The following is an 18,030-nucleotide window of genomic DNA, read 5'->3' as shown; positions in this document are numbered from 1 at the left end:
GCAGGCTGGGAAAAAAACCCATGGTGCCTTCACTGAGCCAGGAAAAATAGGGTAGTAACGCATCAGTACGGCACTATCTAGATTTTCTAATTATTCTAGTTGTTAAATTGGAAGCCTTAAGAGAAGTACAGGTATTGTAAAATACATCTTTAAAATAGAGAAAGTAAAGTTTAACCAAGAATCAAAGACACAGCAGGGACTGATACTGGAAAAATGAGATCCAGAGAAACACTAATTAACACAAAATCTTAAAAATTACCAGATAAAACAAGTCAACTAGGAGCATCAGGGCTGTCAGAATCAACTTCTCTGCGAGGGCTCAAGGGCAACATCTGAAACAAGCAAAACAAAAAGTGCAAAGAAAATATGCCAGAGTCCTTTGGGTTTTCTTGATACAAGACTTGTTTTCACTCTAGCATGACAACCATGCAAGGTAAGTCCTGCAGACTTCAGTGTAGGATTTGGTGACACCTGGCTAGTACACAACAAATGCCTGGCAGAAAAGTTCTGTGAAAGTTATTCAGTCACTCCAATATATGAAAGAGTGATTCCTCACATATCTATTCAGCTGAACCACATCTCTTTCCGATGAGTTAAAAAAAAAAAAAAAGGCAAAAAAAGTACATACAATATAGAGTTCTCAGGTGTTATTGCTATTTGCAGATTCAATAGCTGAGATTTAGATTTATATTTTTTTAGTTATTCTGTCTTAAGATGTCTTACTATACACTTCAGATAATCAGTCACTTTCAAAGAGGCAAACTGTAGTACACTTTTAGCTCCTTCAAAAATTCATGACATTACTTGTCAAAAGTTGCATCAATCTTCTACACCTTGCACTTCCACAGACAGGAGTCTCAGAAAGACAGCACATCTACTTCATAAATCTAGAAAACCAAAAATTATTTTAGGCCATACACGAGCAGCTTACACTTACTGTAAGTCTTATAAGCATTCCACACAACACCAGTAACATTGGTGTCCCAAGTTCAAACCTGCTTTTAACTTCACTAGCCCCAGTCTGGTCACCGGTGTTCCTCTAACACGTTGTTTTCATCTACACTCTGAGTCAATTATTTTGAAATGCTACAACACCTGTATTTCTTTGGATTAAAAACACACTTGACAAATATATTGTACAACAAAGTTTATTAGCTGTTCTCCTCTTTCTAACAAATGGAATGGATAGTGTTGATAATTCTTTACAAACCAAATTTGGTTGTGTGACTGCACCGTGACTGTCGTTAAGTACATCCCTCTTATAAACAATCAGTTGCAAACAAGCAATGGCAGGTACCAAATAATATGGCAATTAGAGAATTTCATTACTGAAGGGAGTTCCATGTTTTGGTACAACGTATTTCTAACATTCAGCACAGAAGTTTGTGCGTTGCAAATGGAAAATCTTGTGCCTACGCAATCCAAGATGAACATGTACAGAAAAATAAAATGTATCATTGACCCGAATTCTCCCTTTGGTTAAGACATGCATATTACAAGGAGCGGGGGAGGGGGGGGAGACAAACCCCTGAAATCCCATAGAAAAGAGGAGAACTTGCATGTTTGGTTTTGGTTTTTTGTAACTAATATTCCCTGGACTTTATGCCCAGCCACCATAGCCCAATTGATTTCTTATGTTTAAGGAAGGTAAATTCTAATTTGTATTTTTATTCAAAACAAAAAGCTAGGAGTAGGTGATAAAAGAAAAATATATATATTTTATATATATATTTATACGTGTGCGCAACTATGTAAAGAAAATAATTCCCATAGTTACAGAGTTTAGTTAAAGAAAGTTTAATATATATATATTTATTATAACAAAATAGGCAGTTATTGTGGGTAAAATATCTATTAAAATCTGACCCCTAAGAACACACACATTTTAGGCTACGAATCTTTCTCTCATTGCCCTAATGACCATCTCTGCAGCTGTTTTCTGTATTACTGCCAACGGAAATTTGGCATTCCTCTGAAAAATACAAGGTTTCCTAGCACCTAAACATATTTTAGGCTCAAAAAGTGTGAGGACCATTATCTATAAACAATTTCTGTAAGACACTATAAATAGTGTTTCACCAGGAAGATTAAAAACATTACGCATCTTTGTCCCTAGCAATTTTATTGGCAAAAAATGAAAAAATAGATTATAAGAATATCCATATGAAATTATGAAAATGAATATCCCTTGAGCAATAGTAATGGGACTTAATGAAAATGTTAACTCAAAATTTGAGAGTTTCTTTCTAACTGCCTGGAAAGAAAAAAAAAATACTGTGAGAATAGAATTTAACTCAGAAAATAAAACCTGAAATTGATTGCCCTGACCAAACCATGCTATTAAAGTTAAGCGTGCAAAGTTACTTATGATTTACAACTTCCTTGAATACAATTTTTCTTTCAATTGTTATGAAATTTTAAAAGAATGTCTATAAAGCTTTTTTGAAAAATCTTTGAAAGTTACTTTCCCTTAAACATTAAGGAATTTTACCAAGCAATTCCCTCCCACCCCCACCCCAAACTAATAGCTGGTCAGGCCATTCCACTGTCATGTTTGAAAAATGGCAAACCAACAACACACAATAATACAAATTATTTAAACTAAGAGAGACACCAAATGTAAAGCTTATGGGAACTGCAGAATGTGATGGTTAGGGTATGAACCACGCTGGAAAGAACTAGAGGCAGGCTCCACTGGAAGGGCTTAAGAGTCGTCAGATGTAGTAGGTGATGTCAGTTAGAAAATGAAAAATAAAAACTTGTTTTCATAATTTTTCCTTTGCCGGAACCCAGATGTAAGGCCCAGACTGTTCCTCTATGATCTGTTTCACTTGGTTGTAGATTTCTTCCAGTGTGTCTCCTTGGACAATAGCTGCAAAACATAATGTGGCAATCAGCAACCATCCTTCCTAGCTCTGCACAGAAACCAAGATGTTCCAAGCCAAGCTGTTCTTTTCTCTCAGAACGGCAAGAGGATTTTAGATTACTGAAGGAATGGACACCCGCTGAGATTTCTGGTTTTGTGCTGGAGCGAAGCACATCACTGATGGCACAGTAGGACACACAAAGCACCATCTGACTCGCTCAAGAGGCTTGCTTGGGGTTAGCAAGTGGTTTTCGCTTTACTACAACTATACACGTACAAATGAGGTGGTGTCCTGGTTCCAGCTGGGACAGAGTTTATTTTCTTCCTAGTAGCTGGTACAGTGCTGTGGGTTTGGGTTTAGTGTGGGATTAGAGTTGATAACTGATAGTTTAGCTGTTGCTAAGTAGGGCTTACTCGAAGTCAAGGACTTTCCAGTTTCCCATGCTCTGCCAACAAGGAAGGTGCACAGGAAGCCGGGAGGGAGCACAGCCAGGACAGCTGACCTGAACTAGCCAGAGGGATATTCCATGCCCTTATAGCCATACCACTATATCCGCTGGGGGGGAGGGAGGAGGGGGTGGCCAGGAGGGGTTAATCACTGCTCAGGGACTGGCTGGGCATCGGTCAGCAGGTGAGCAATTGTACTGTGCATCACTTGGGGGTTTTTATCCTTTTGAGATTTATTCCTTTCTCCTTCTCATCACAATTGTTGTTATTTTATTTTATTTCAATTAGCAAATTATTCTTATCTCAACCCAGGAGTTTTACCTTTTTCCCAGTTCTCCTCCTCATCCTGCTGGAGGATGGCAGGGAGGGGAGTCAGTGGCTGCGTGGTACTTAGTTGCTGACTGGAGTTAAACCACGGCAGTTGAGTCTTCTGCTTTTCCTGACCACGTTTTAGAGTTAACCTGAGTCATTTCACATACCCTATTCTTTTTCATCCCAAGGTTCATATGTGTTTCCAAAACAACAAAGCAAGACAGAGTACAGGGCTGTGTCCTCACGCAGTCGGTCTGAGTTGGGCTTGGTGTAATGCAGACTGGTGAGCTCCTCAGCTGGATCCCGAGGCTGGCTGGCTCTGGGATTTCTACCTGCTAGCACCACCTCTGCTTTTGGCCAGCAAGAGGAGGAACTCATGGAGCCTGTGGCCCAGCCAAGAGATACAAGTTTTATAGACAACCAGCTTCCTTATATAGTTAAAGAGTGCAATTTATATTCAGATGGTGTAAGTTAGTTATATTTTCTCCAAGGCTAGAAAACATTTAGAAATGAGCCAACATGGATGTGTTCTGATGTATCAGAGTAAAGCACTGTCTGGTGAAAATAAGAATGAAGCTTGAGCTGTTCTTATGATACTTCAGACTGAAAAAGCAATCACCGTGAGATAACAACCTCTTTTTAATTAGGATCACCACCTCAGTGTTGACAATCCAAGAGACAAAGTTTAATATGGAAGATAATCTTGGAGGCAGGCCAGACTCACTCTTTTGTGCATTAACATATTACTGCTGCTTCCGAGCTTTGCTTTCATACAAACTACTTCCTTTTTATTCCTACTTATCATTCCCACCCCTTAAAAACTTGCTCCCATCTGCAGCCCATTGTCACAGTGCCCGGGGGAGGCGGCTATTCTATTATTATACGTCAAGTATAATGTTCACAGCACAACAGTAGATTATTTAGAAGTGCATTTAGAAATTTCTTTGCAATGCAAATAGCCACAAGCTTCAGCATCTTACTTCTCTCCAGCTATGTTTAACCACCCTCTTCCAAAGCTCAGTACCCTCAAAACAGACGATGGACGTGCTCATGTGCTTTGGTGCAAAGTTTAAGTCTGTTTAAACTTAACTTGATGATGAAGTTGATTTCAGTTGCCCCACCTGATACAGTATTTTTTCACAGATTAGGGAATACCCGCACATTCTGTTTTACCACCTGAGTCATTTGAGTAGCAGCCTCCAAATTGTAAGTAGTAACGGGATTTGTAATGTCTTCAAGTATCTCAAACAGATTCAAAAAAGGATTTCTGGCCTGAACTGGATTATCAAGGACAGATTGCTATCTTCCTTCATCAACAAGCCTTATACAACTGAGAGAAGACAGGGCCCTGAGACTAGAGAACTTTAGAAGGCCCACAGTGTTTTGAAACATCTTGAATTATGTCCCTTAGTTTCCCTGAAAAAGTGTTCTATGTAACGCCCTGAGACAGCCTGGGACAATACCAGCTACTAACTAAATATTTAATTAATATCTATTAAAATAAACTCACTCATTTCCTAAACAACAAACCTGACACATTTACAAGTCATTTTCTAAGGGAATCTATAATAAGAAGAATCTGCAATATATGTTGGGAGTCCCATAACTTTCTGGGCGCAGACAGAGAGCTACGGGAAGAGTTAGATGCAATATTGGGATAAACTGACAGCAGGGAGGCAGCAGAGGGGGAGGCGAGCAGACAAAAAGGGATGGACTCAAGCTGTTCGCTGTCTGGGTAGCACAGCGTAGACAGCAAGGCAGCAGCAGGAAGACTGGGGCAGGGGGTCTACTGATTCCTCTGTCTTCCTCCCATGTGAAGCCACCCCCCCAGGTCTCTGCCCAGGCGGAGCAGCACACTGCTGCATTCACAGCTCTGCCCACGTAAGATGTGGAAGGAGGAACCTGGGCAAAGTCATGCCACAGAAAGGAGGTGAATGGGGCAGCAAACACTGTAACACTGCAAAAGAGAGCATAACTGGAAGGAAACGAGCGAGTGTCTATCTAGTACAGGAACAGGGAAGACTCATTTAAGTCCTGAAGATCCTGAACTCCTGAACCGATTAATCTCCCCCTGCTGCAAGCCACAATGCAAACAATTAGCACAGCGAGTGCTTGCAGCCCACTCCTTGCTGTTACAGTTTGGTCCATGGCATAAACAAATTCGATTTGCTAAGTACCATAATGTTGTAGTGCCCGATTTCTGGAGACTTAATTAATTACCATCATTCTTGATCATCTTTCTGATTTTAAAAAAAAAGAAAAAAAAAGACATAATAATTTTCTACAGGGAGCTTTGCTCAGCAATTTCAGCTCTGCAAATAAAAAGCTTTACGCATAAAATACCAACACAGCAAACATCTGCAATACTATACCTAGGAAAACGGTAGAAAGTCTCAGTTTTTAAAACCTAAAGTAAGTTTCCAGTAAATTGCTGTATACATTGAATTAAATGATCAAGCTGAAAACAGTGTAGAGGCACTAAACTGAGCCTATGCCTCAAAACAATCACAGATCAGCCAGAAAACAAAGTTCAACCTTATCTCAGCAGTGAGGCAATTACTGTTTTACAGCAAGCAATAACATTTCAACTCTGGCAAGGGAACAGTCCCAAGCAAAACACACCTGTGAAGTGTTCAGTAAATTCTTGCTCCAGTTTCATGGCTCTCTCAAATGTCTTCCTGGCTTGCTCTTCTGTTAAGCGTTTATTCATTTCCCTGAAATTGAAAACATTATACATTTGAAAACTACTATCAACTACTTAGAGTCTTTTGAAATAAGGTTTTAAACTGTTGTCTGAATATTAGTCCTAATAAGAGGCAGTCTCCTAAATGATTCACCTAAGCAAAAACTATAGTGGGAATGAGCTGTTCTGACACTGTTGCATGGAATTTAGCACAATGACATTCATTCTTAAGCACTTTAATTTGGATTAGAAGCCCTGACTAGAAGTCCCTAGAAGTTAAACTCGGGAAATTAAATACTATTTAAAAAGCAAATATTATAATTGTCTTCAGATAACCTAGAGGTGGCTTTTGAAATACAATGACAGTCTCAAACAGTTTAGCCTGAAGTATTTTACTTTTACTCACATGATATTTTCCACTGTTTTGGGTTTAATAAAAATGGAGATTGGGTACAGCTGGGCAATCTGCAACCTTTTGATGGCATTACCAGAAACATCAAGAATGCAATGTTTACCCTAAGAAGTGAGAGAGAAGGGAAAATGGTAATAAGCAAAGTTTAAGTCACAGGTATGCATAGTGTAATAATTTAAGACAGAAAACATGTCTCTACTGCAGAGCCAACAAAATTAGAGCATTTGCATCCGTCATATCATCATTTCACACTTTGACAGACGGTCCCACAATGTTCCTCTGTTGGGATCATAAGTCATTTGAGATGTTCCTGACCATTCTTCCTTCCTTTCTCCACCAGAGGCTGCAACCCAATCAGCAATGCAGAATCATCTAGTGGAACAGCTGTATTTCACCCACACCACCAAAACGGTTTATTTTTTTATTGGAATGGCTGTACTTCACCCATACCACCAAAATGATTTTTTATTTTTTTTTTTTAAATAATTTGAGGATCCTTTAGGAAGGTGGCCAAGACACAGATGCAGTTTAGAGAGGAGACAGATGACAACTGGCACAGCGGAGGGAGTAACCACCCCCAATGGCAGGTAAGAACTCCACCATCAGAATCATCAGATGGAACTGAATACAGCACTCTCCTCCCCCCAGGTACCACAAGTTTGAGATGGTGTATGCTATTTATTTGGGCTGATTTTTGTTTACATCTCTTGAGAAACAAATCTAACTTAACCATTCCTTGGGTAGCTGGAAGACAAGGTGGTAGGGCTGCTTCTCTCCCCACCTCTATTGTCCCACTACAAGCAATTTTCCAGCTCTTTGGGATATCTCATCTCAAAGGCTCTTCCTGTACCTCAGCTCCTCTCATCTCTGATACACTCATTTCCACCTCACACAATTTTATTTCTTGCCTTTCTGAGTAGTATAGGAGTAATTTGGCATACCACCATTTTAGAAAGGGATGGTGGGGAAAGGAACAGAAAGCCACTGTCAGGTGACTAAAATATGAAAAGCTTTTTCTTTAGCAGAAGACCAATGTGAATGGCAGAATTCTGTGAGCCAGGGTACCAACTCGTAAGGACCATAAAACCAAAGGTCGCTCATATCACACAATGCACTTGCTGAACTCCTGGGAGATCACTCCTGCAGAGCACACTGAAGAGCAAAGTGACTGCAGTCTGAAATGACTGACACTTTTCTGCTTCCTGGCAGAAGATATTACAAGGATCACTTACGTTTGATCTCCTGCACAACAAAACCACAGAATTTTATTTCAGGAATTCTTAAGGAGGACAGAAGTATTCTTCCCACATGAACAATACAAATCTGCTTGCTTTCAGCTGGTGGCAGCTGTTTCCCAGATCCAGTCCATGGATCTGGATGCTGACTGGTGTTCAACAGAGTACTATACTACACGTGTTGACCTGTCCACATCTTTTAAATGATTTCTCTTTAAATGTGGCACATGCTCTGGGAATTGAGAATAAAGAGCATTACCTGGTCCATTTTCCTTTCTGGGATAAGACACTTAGTAATTTCTCTGTTTAGTCCAATAACTTGTGCCAGTTACCAAGGGTTTTGGGCCAAGGGTGGAGGACTAGAATCCCAGCACAGTAGCTGTGCTGGACCTTATGGAATATAACTGTGACAGTTTATTCCAAATCAATAATGAACATGTATTAAGAGTGGCCTCAGACACAAGAGACTTGCAAGCTAGTGATTCCAAAGAAGAGAGGACAGGAAAATTCCTTTCAAGTGAACACTTGGAAGACAAGGAAGAGAAATGCAAGTACTTCATGACACAATTATCACGTTTTCATCCAGGGAAGCTATTTTCCATATTTTTTTACTTGCACTGCATCCGATGGAGAAACACAATGACATCAAAAAGCATCTTTAGCTGTGTCCATTATAGGTAAGAAAATGACAGAGAGAGGAATCAGCTGAAAGCATGGGCCTACGAACACAATTTGAAGCTACTGGAAAAATACTATTTCTGGTACTTTTGGGATAATGGCAGTCACTTCTGTTATGCCTTCCCCCAAATTCATCATAGAAAACTTTGAAATTGTCTGTTGTATCTCAGTAGTAAGACCCAGTGCAAAGACTCATCTCTTAGGTGAGATGGAGAGAAATACAAGGAGGGAGTAGATCCAGATCAACGAGTTTGCAACCTTGTCATGATTTTGAAGTCAGGTTCTGAAGGACAGGCCATTGTTTCCTAGAAAAATAATGTTAGCTGGAGCTGAGAAATTGCTGCATCTACCTGAAGCCCCACGGTGCCTATACAAGAGATTTCATAGCATGGAGACAGCTGATAGTACTTTGTTCTTCATGTCAGTTTATAAAAGGTTCACAGTAGTTTTGGACCTTACTAATCCCACTAGACGGACAAAAGAACACATCCAATTTCAGGTCTAGGATGGAACTGAAGAATTGTATCTGTGCTACCAGGTGAAGCAATTGCTGACAGGTCTGTAACGTTTAAGCTGTTTAATAAATAGTTTCATCACTTCACCAAATATGATAGTTTCACAACTTATTCAGCCTCCCATACAAAGTACTGCTCATTTAACAATTTTGTAATTAACTTTATTTACCTTTCTCGCTATATACCACAGGGCCAAGTTCTATTCCACAGGATGAGAAAGACAGCAGAAGAAAACTTCATCACACAGACCATAAAATCTCACAATCTCACCATGTTTGCCCTGTTTTTGACTCCAGTAAATGAAATTGCCAGAAACAGCAATACTCAGCCATTTGGCCACAACGGTCTACACTGTTTTCCAGAGGAGCAGGTACACTCCTGTGTCACATGAGTTAACCACACTTACCCTCTGCATGTCCAGACTGAAAGTGCTCATGCTTGTGAGTTCCCACCTAGAAAATAGCTGTTTCTTCTCTCATACAGATCAGATAACACTGCCTACCGTAAACGCACCGTATGTGTAAGCAGTAGAACACTCATCAACCTAACATGGAACATTTACCAAGAATTGTTACCAATAAAATTTCTTTACAGCATGCATCTTACTCTATATGCTTCCGTCTTCCCATTCTTTTTCAAAGAGCTCAAGTAAACTTCAGTTTAAATTTAGAAATATTTAGGTTTTGCGAAAATAGTTAACTAAAATCTGTTCAGGACAAAAACAGTTAAGGTCAGTCTTCAAAATGTAGTGGTAGTTATGAAAAAAGTCTTTCTAAAATTCAGTTTCTTGTATTTACTCTTTTCCCTTTGTCAGCTAAATCCCTAAAGGGCACAAAGAATAACATTTTTCCAAGTTTTCTTCTGCACAGGTCTATATCAAATGGATCACATATTAATCGACTCCACCACTACTATTCTTAGTTAATGATCTGTGTATGTGAGCTAGGCTAATTAGCCTGTAATTCCAATTATTTCTTCTCTATCCTCTTTTTATAGAGGGCACAAACTATGGTTGCTCTTTTCCCATAATTTAATCACAATACTTTCATTATTCCAAAGATTCATTATTTCCCTAAATGCATTGGTGAACACCACACTTCGTTTCTGGTTTTATACAAATTCCTTTTAAAGTCAGACGGTTCCTGATGGCTTCTTGCCATCCCTCTCTTTTCCCCTGTCAGCACAGTCAGATAATCACCTCAGTAAATGAAAGTAACTGGCACTGATTTACCTTTTCTGCTACTTCTCGCACTGATTGGACACTTGTTCCATAAAGATGATTATTGTACTGGCCAGCTTCAATGAATTTGTGATCCTGAATATCCTTCTCCATTTGCTCTCGAGAAGTGACAAAATGGTAATCACGTCCATCCACCTCATAATCTCGTTTTGGTCTAGTAGTATCTTTAAATATAAACCAGTAATTTTTAAAGCAAAACAAAAAACAGTGACTTTTTTCCCTATAATATCCAAAAACAGTATCCCATTTATACTGAAAAATTTTCTCAAAGAGATGACTGACAATTAAGACGGGTCTATAAAGTTTAGACAACATGTTAATTTTTTAACTCACCACAGAGGATGTCTATTAAGAAAATTAACAGAAAAAGAGTAATTTAGAATTGTCTTAGTATTTGCTGAGACTTACGTGGAACACAAGAGCCAAATTTGTCTGGAAATTCCGAGATCAGATCATCATTTATTCTGTCCTTCATGGGTCCCAAAACAATCACAGGTCGAGTGTAACTAACTATTAAACAGAAAGCAATAACGCCAGTTACATTTCAGTATGACTGCAAACTCTCAAAGCTCAGTAAAATAAGCTTTATCACATGGTAATAACTTTAATACCTAAGGACAAGAAAAATGTGTTGAAGAATGTAAATTAATTAATTCCATGGTCATATGAAGATGTTAGATCTTCACTCTCAAATCACTATCCTGGGTGACTGAAGATGAGTCTTAAATTATGAAGTCTTGGGGGAAAAAACAGTATCTTTTCACAAAATAACATCCTTCATTCTAATAAAAAAAGCAAAAGGGGGAAGTCTGAAAATCTTTTTAATTCAAAGAGGTGCCTAAGCAGTAGCAGAGTGCATGAAATTCTAGATTTGTGTTGGCAGAAGCTTCTTTTCCTCCAAGACCACAATTAAATACTCATGTATGAAAATACTTGACTATATATAGCTTCTGTAACATTAAAACTTATTATACACTTATAACATGAAGTGTAGCATCTTTTAAAAGCAGCTTAACATTTTTATAAAGTTACAAAGGGCTTTTGGTTGGAAATGAAGTTTAAGCAGGAAGTATCCGATTATACTGCAGGAATAATGAGAGACAATGCTAATGCCAAGATACTTAGGCATTATATCATTTCAACTGTATAAATTTTAGTTTTAGATTCAACCTATCTTTACTGCACCAGTAAGTCCAAATTAAATAAAGTCTAACGTATAAAATATATTTTAATTTGACTCTCAGAACTATTTCCTTTCCAGGGTATTAATATATTCATAAAAAGAATGTCCTGGATCCAGTAACTGTTAACCTGTTAATTTAACAACAAACATCTTTGCTTAAAGATTAACGGTGGCCCACCCACGTCTCAAGTCCCACTGTGTCTCACATCTGAGCACCTTGCAATCTGTTTTGGTCATTACAGCTCTTTATTCCTCTGGGCTTCTTAAAAACAGTTTAAAAATTGCTGTGGCGATGAATTAAGAGGACAAATACAGATAACATATGCAGGGAATGTATTACTGCTCCTAAGCAAAGGAATGAGGTGCCGGTTCTTTTATGGCCTTCCCCATACGCTATGTTAAGATGCTAAAGGGAATTACAGTCATGTATTTAAACACCAAAGGACATAGCTCTCAAAGCTTTAGTTTTACAGTATGATAGTTACTAAACCACTGACTTGTGCAAAGTCTCATTCACATCTTTTCAACCTCTGTGTTAATTCACTCAATATTACTATCGTTCTCACTAAACCATTAAGCTATCAGACTCTGGGAAGCTAATGCCAGCTAAAAAGATGTTTCTCATTTTGCAAGACCCTCTGGCGTGCCTACATACACAGACCCAGCAACTGCTCATTTGAGGATAACAAACCTCCAGCTCCCTATAGCTGAAGCACAGCTTACCTAGCACGTCAAGGAGGACCTACTAATTCCCCGTGTTTAGCAGGGTCTTAACTCATGCATTTCTCATCCATTAATTTATTTGGAGCCTACCAAAATTACAAAATGCATGACATAAATCATGTAGTTTGTGTCAGTCTTGTATCACAACTTCTATGACTTTTGGAAGCTTACTGAGGAAATGGAGCCCATATGCCATGATCAACAAGTCAGAGTGGCAAGTCTCTACAGGCACAGGTGTTCCACAATGCGATTAAAAGCAACTGGCCTGCACCACTCAGCGCATCAAACCAAAAATGAAATCTGGACACTCAAAATACAGGTAAAAACACGATTTATATTTACTCCAACTGCCACTTCTTTGATAGGTAACAGATATCAAGTGTTCCCAAAGGACAATCCCTTTAACAGACTGATATGAGCTATATATCAGATGATGCACATCAACCATTAGCACTTGTGGTGGTGGATGGAAACACTACACATTCTGTATCTGTTATACACAGTGGAGCCAGATCAGGACCAAGGCGAAAAGGGAAGTACAGCATCCCACTGGGGATCAGTGAAAAGCATTTTATTTTAAATGCAACTGTGAGAAAATATTTTCTCCTATCAATTTCCATTTAATTAAAAATATTTTTTCCGGGGGTGGGTGGAGACAAAAATCACCTGGTAATTGCTAACCAAATTAGGCATATAAAAAGCCCATACAGAAATAAGACTGCCATGTTTTAGAGAAATTTCAATTAAAACTTACTGAAATAGACAAATGATCTATTGACACACTTTTTGCTGTGGCAGAAAAAAGGAAACACAACAGTGAGAATGCTAAAGCAATAAGAAACAGAAGAAAACCATAATTTCTGAGGGTCACACTGATCAAACTGGTAAACATACCACAATTTCCTTAAGCAAAGTAAACAACAGAGAGAGTTATTTTAAGTAGCACACCTTTGGATTTTGCACTAAATAATTTAGCAATTGCATTTAATAATTTATGCCTTTATGTTTTATTCATTTGAATAACGGTAACAAGTTCAAACAGTGAAGAAGTTTATCATGGGGCTCAATACACAAGGGCACACAAAGCATTCTAATAATTCAAAAGATATTTATTTTATACTGAGATCTACAAACCTTCTTGTTGATTGACTGGTTCGTATGACAAGACGTATTCCTCTTGGCCACCTGAAATGTAAATGCAAAGACAGATCTATGTATTTTTTTCTAAACTAACATTTAAACTGAGTCAACTCAATGAACTACAATGATACAGACATTCCTCAGTAATATGCATTACAATGACACTGATGGACATTTTTCAAGAGTGATGAATTATAAAAATCACAAAGATAGGCCAAACACAAAATTTTAAAGCATAAGACACATACAGTATAAATAATTTCCTGATTTATGTTAGCACATCAAACTGACATCAAGCACAAGAAGAATTTTAAAGCATTACTGAAATGCTCTGATACACGTTTCCCTGAACAAAATGCACACATGCTATCATTCACTGCTAGAGGCAATGCCACCTTCAACGTGAACATCCTCCGTACTTTCAAGCCAGTATTTACAATAACACATTTCTATATTTATGCAGGGCTGACAACCATGTATGTCAGGGTGTATGTATCTTCCATTAATTTTATCATGAAGTGGCATTTATATAAACATCTTCAACCAATCTAATTCTAAAAAATATATATATATGATTGTATATACTAAATAACTATTATTTTATTAATGAATTCTTAAAGAATAAGTTGAAAACAAAGAATGCTTTCTATTGTTCTCAGCTCCAGAAAGCACATCAGCAGTGAATGAAACTAAAATAACTAAATTTTGACCTTTGACAGCTGCAGGCTTTTTAAAAGTTAGTGAAGCATCTGAAATATACCTCAGTTGCCATCTCTCTAAAAAGATCATTTCTAGTGTAATAAAACATTGCCACGTAAGATGTGTTGCAATGAAATCGCTAAAAATTACCTGCATGACAGCACAGAATTTATAATTCTGAAGAGACAAGCTCAAATTATAAGACATTACGTGAACTTTGAATAAAATACAGTTCTTCAATAATTCACTTGTATAATTTTGGGACATTCTTTGGAGTTCATAAGCCATACTTATGACAAGCAGAGGAACATACTGATGCTATACCACAGTTATATGCAAACAGATGGGTGATGAAGGCTTTTGTAAATTCATATATTGCTTCCATGTATCTATTCTTTACTTCATAGCAAATGCCATTGATCTTTTAAATCTAGAATTTACAGTGTCATTACAAGAAGTATTTCTCTTATTTGCAAAAAATTTGCATTCAACCTGCACTACAGCAATACATGAATGAACATTTTAATTTTGTAAGTTATTGCAAGTGAGGAATACCTTAAGATAGAAACAAAAACATGCAACCTGTATATTTTAGTATCTCAAAAATTACTCATGCAAATGGATTTTAGAAGGACAGTATATACTTTCAGAACCCCTTTTAGGCTAGGGAGAGGTATAGGGAATCACCAACTATCAACTTAGCTATGAAAGACCCAGCTCACAAATAATTGATACTTCTTTGGAGAAGTCTCATTGCTATAAGGTAAAAAAATAGTTAAGCAAATTACTGAAGAGATAATAACAACTAAAAATCATCCCCCTGACTGAGGGCAAAAAGTATATATTGTCACTGCTTTGCTTTACTTCGAAAAAATGAATATTAATAGAATGAACCTTTTGAACAACCGTACTCATCTGTAATCAAGATAACTTTCATATTAGACAGCAGTAAGAAGAAATTAAAAAAATTTAATTAAAAGTGCTTGGAATTACACATTCAGATAAGCAAATCCATGACAGTCATAAAAGCTGGACTTCTCAAGTAACAACAGAGTAAAAAACTAACTAGTAGTACCAATAATGAACTTTAAACATAAATAAAGCAAGCTCCAAGAAAAAAAAAGGCAGAGGGAGGTATGTGGTGTGGAGTGGAAAGCAGCAGATTTATGGAGAAACAGTCATGGTTAGATATTTTTAATAGTGTGTCATTAAAAATGGTTAAAACTTGTAAGTTTGTCAAAGGCAACTTCCATACATGCTCAATTTTGTGTTATTCAGGGACCATGAATGCCTCCCCCAGCTGGTTTCTTTCTAATTACAGTCTATGACACTGTTAGCATTTTATATACAAGTATCTTGAGTGTAATCATCTGGAAAAAAAATGTGGATCATCACCTTTGATAAGATCTACAGCTTCCAAACAAATATACCTGTTGATGAACCACTTTCCTTATTACCCTAACATAAATCATATCTGTTTCTGAAGCGCCCATTGTACAGTTAGCAGGCAACCAGGAGCTGATCAGGCAGCCACTCGGCGTCACACTGCGTGACTTTTACTATTCCTTCTTTTTATATTCGTCTGCAAAACCTCAGCTTTTTCATCTGGCTGCTCTACTCTATCCTGGGTTCCAGATCTGGACCGTGCACCTTACTGAGGAGTGGTTCACTGGAGATGACCAGTGGGGTTGAAGTTCTGGCTCTGGTTTAAGACATTTTAAAGCATTGTTGTGTAGCATCATGCAGCATGTTCCCCACTGTGAACACAGTACTACTGTAGCTTGGGTAATACTAAACAGTATTGTAGCTTGGGCTAGTAAAAAAGCTAATGCAGGCTAGTATGTAAAAGATACTATGTCCTCAGAGACAGAGAGAGAACACGTAGGCATGCCTAGCATGGCAATTTATCGTAACTGACTCCAGCACTGAATGTGTGTCGTATGCTTTGAAGACAATTCATACTAAGCACCCACACTTGACAAAATAGGTCAATGAAAGCTGAAAGCAAGGGTAAATACATGTTTGCTTATCTTTACTTTCATTCAAAAGTATATACATATTAAATCTGAGTATTAGTTGTGGAAAATTGCAAATAGTCATTGCACTGTAACAGATTACACAGTTTATTTACACTTCAAGTATTAAGCTCAACTACATATAATTATATTTGGCAGCATTAGCTTTACATTTAGATTTTTAATAGGCCTAGTTACCTCGCAGAAATAAAAAATAAAAGAGCAATATATTCAAAATAAGCTGAATTACGAAAATCACATATCACAATAGGAATATCCATAAAGAAGGTTTGCAATGATTCTCTCTAGTCAGTTTTTTAAAAACCAACAACAACATAGCACAATTTGCAGTACTCCAAACACATAAATATGGATTTCACCTGAAGGTGACTGGGAAGTTCTATTTAACATGTAAATACCCAGAAAACACAGACAAACAAAACCAAAGAGCTACTAAATAAAAGTTCTAAATAAACAAAGAACTTAAAAACACTTACGGTAACTACTTTCACTATCGCTGGCATTAGAGGTTACATGCTCTGAAATTGCAACACAATGGGAAAAAAAATAAGGAACATACACAAATGGCATGAGTCCAAAAGAAAGCAAATTGACACAAAATAATCCAGATGAAAGACAATACCGATATCAAAATGCTGAAATCAATACATACTGCATATAAAAGTTTTAAGGTACTTCTCATAGCTCTCAGGATCAAGCTTAATTTCATACGAAAGGAATTGATGTTAATAAAAAGAAAAACATTAAATAGCATATCAAAGTAAGTTTACGAAAAGTACACCAATTCATAGTTCACATGTAACCCTGCAATTTTTATGTTTTCACTTCAAAATTAATTTTGTTGTGCAAAAACTATGGAATTAGGCATTTCAACTTTTACGCAGGCCATTTATTGATTACATTAAGAGTCTTGTAGCAGAAAATAATGGACTATATTACAGGAAATATAGTGTAGGACATTCAATAATAGACACTTTCCTATGGTACATTAAATAGTTTACTTGAAGTGTGATGCAGAATTAAGATTCCTCCCCGCCACCCCCCCTCCCACCCCCCCAGTAATGCTTTAATTTTCAAAAGGTCCTGACTTATTCTGGACTATCAATATTATTTTCATGCCTTTTGCAGAGTAATCAAAATACTTCAGTAGCTACAAGGTGTTTATATTATTTTTTTAAGCTATGTAATTGTGTTAAATATTTATGATAAAAATTTAAGCAACTGAAGAACTTTAGGTATCAATCTATTCCGTTACCTCAAAGTTTTACAAATCTAGTGAACAAATACAAATTTCGATATTGCTGAACTTTATTAAAGAATCAATTTTCATGCCACCCAATGAGTGTGCCTATTTGTGTGAATGTTAGTGTTTTACATTACACTAAGTCTGCATGAAGAAGCCTGTGTTTGACCTATACAAATTAAACAAAACTAATTTGAAATTATGTACCGAACAGTGTCCATACAATAATACATATTGTTGCCATGAGGATCCTTTTTAATACAGTAAATCCACTGTGGTTCCTCCTTTATAAGACTGAAGAGAAGGAAGAAAAGGGATTGCAAAGGTAAGAATACAGTTACGAAGCAAGCATGCTTCTAGTGATTAATAAACATTTTAAAAAGTTAAATCATCCCTTGTAAACTAATAAACCTTTTAAAATGTTTTTGGATAAAGTGATTTAACATCTTTAATCCACAAATTTCTGGCTAGACTGAACTCCCTCATTTCGTTTCTGCACAGGAAAAACAGACACATACTTCCTAATGTTTGTGAGTACCAGCAATTTGGATCTATTTCCATTTCCTTTTCTTGTCTTGGAAAAAGAACGCCCGCATTGGCATGGATGTGGGAGAACAT

General features: G+C 37.3%; 1 protein-coding gene across 19 annotated transcripts in view; it reads right to left on the bottom strand.

Moving 5' to 3' along the window:
• Positions 1-1,132: 1,132 nt before the first annotated feature.
• Positions 1,133-18,030, bottom strand: part of DLG1 (discs large MAGUK scaffold protein 1) — a 163,086-nt gene continuing 146,188 nt past the window's right edge. For all 19 annotated transcript variants that reach the window (XM_056358055.1, XM_056358051.1, XM_056358048.1 and 16 more), the window contains 7 exons: positions 16,646-16,687; positions 13,429-13,479; positions 10,797-10,898; positions 10,380-10,552; positions 6,715-6,824; positions 6,248-6,339; positions 1,133-2,872 (listed from right to left, as the gene is read on the bottom strand). In XM_056358055.1, coding sequence (XP_056214030.1) covers positions 2,766-2,872; positions 6,248-6,339; positions 6,715-6,824; positions 10,380-10,552; positions 10,797-10,898; positions 13,429-13,479; positions 16,646-16,687 — 677 coding nt within the window. In that variant the 3' untranslated portion in view covers positions 1,133-2,765. The remainder of the gene's footprint in view (positions 2,873-6,247; positions 6,340-6,714; positions 6,825-10,379; positions 10,553-10,796; positions 10,899-13,428; positions 13,480-16,645; positions 16,688-18,030) is intronic.

The sequence above is a fragment of the Falco biarmicus genome, chromosome 13, assembly GCF_023638135.1.
Source record: "Falco biarmicus isolate bFalBia1 chromosome 13, bFalBia1.pri, whole genome shotgun sequence".
In the NCBI taxonomy this organism is placed as follows: domain Eukaryota; kingdom Metazoa; phylum Chordata; class Aves; order Falconiformes; family Falconidae; genus Falco; species Falco biarmicus.
This window is presented reverse-complemented; position numbering and strand designations above follow the sequence as displayed.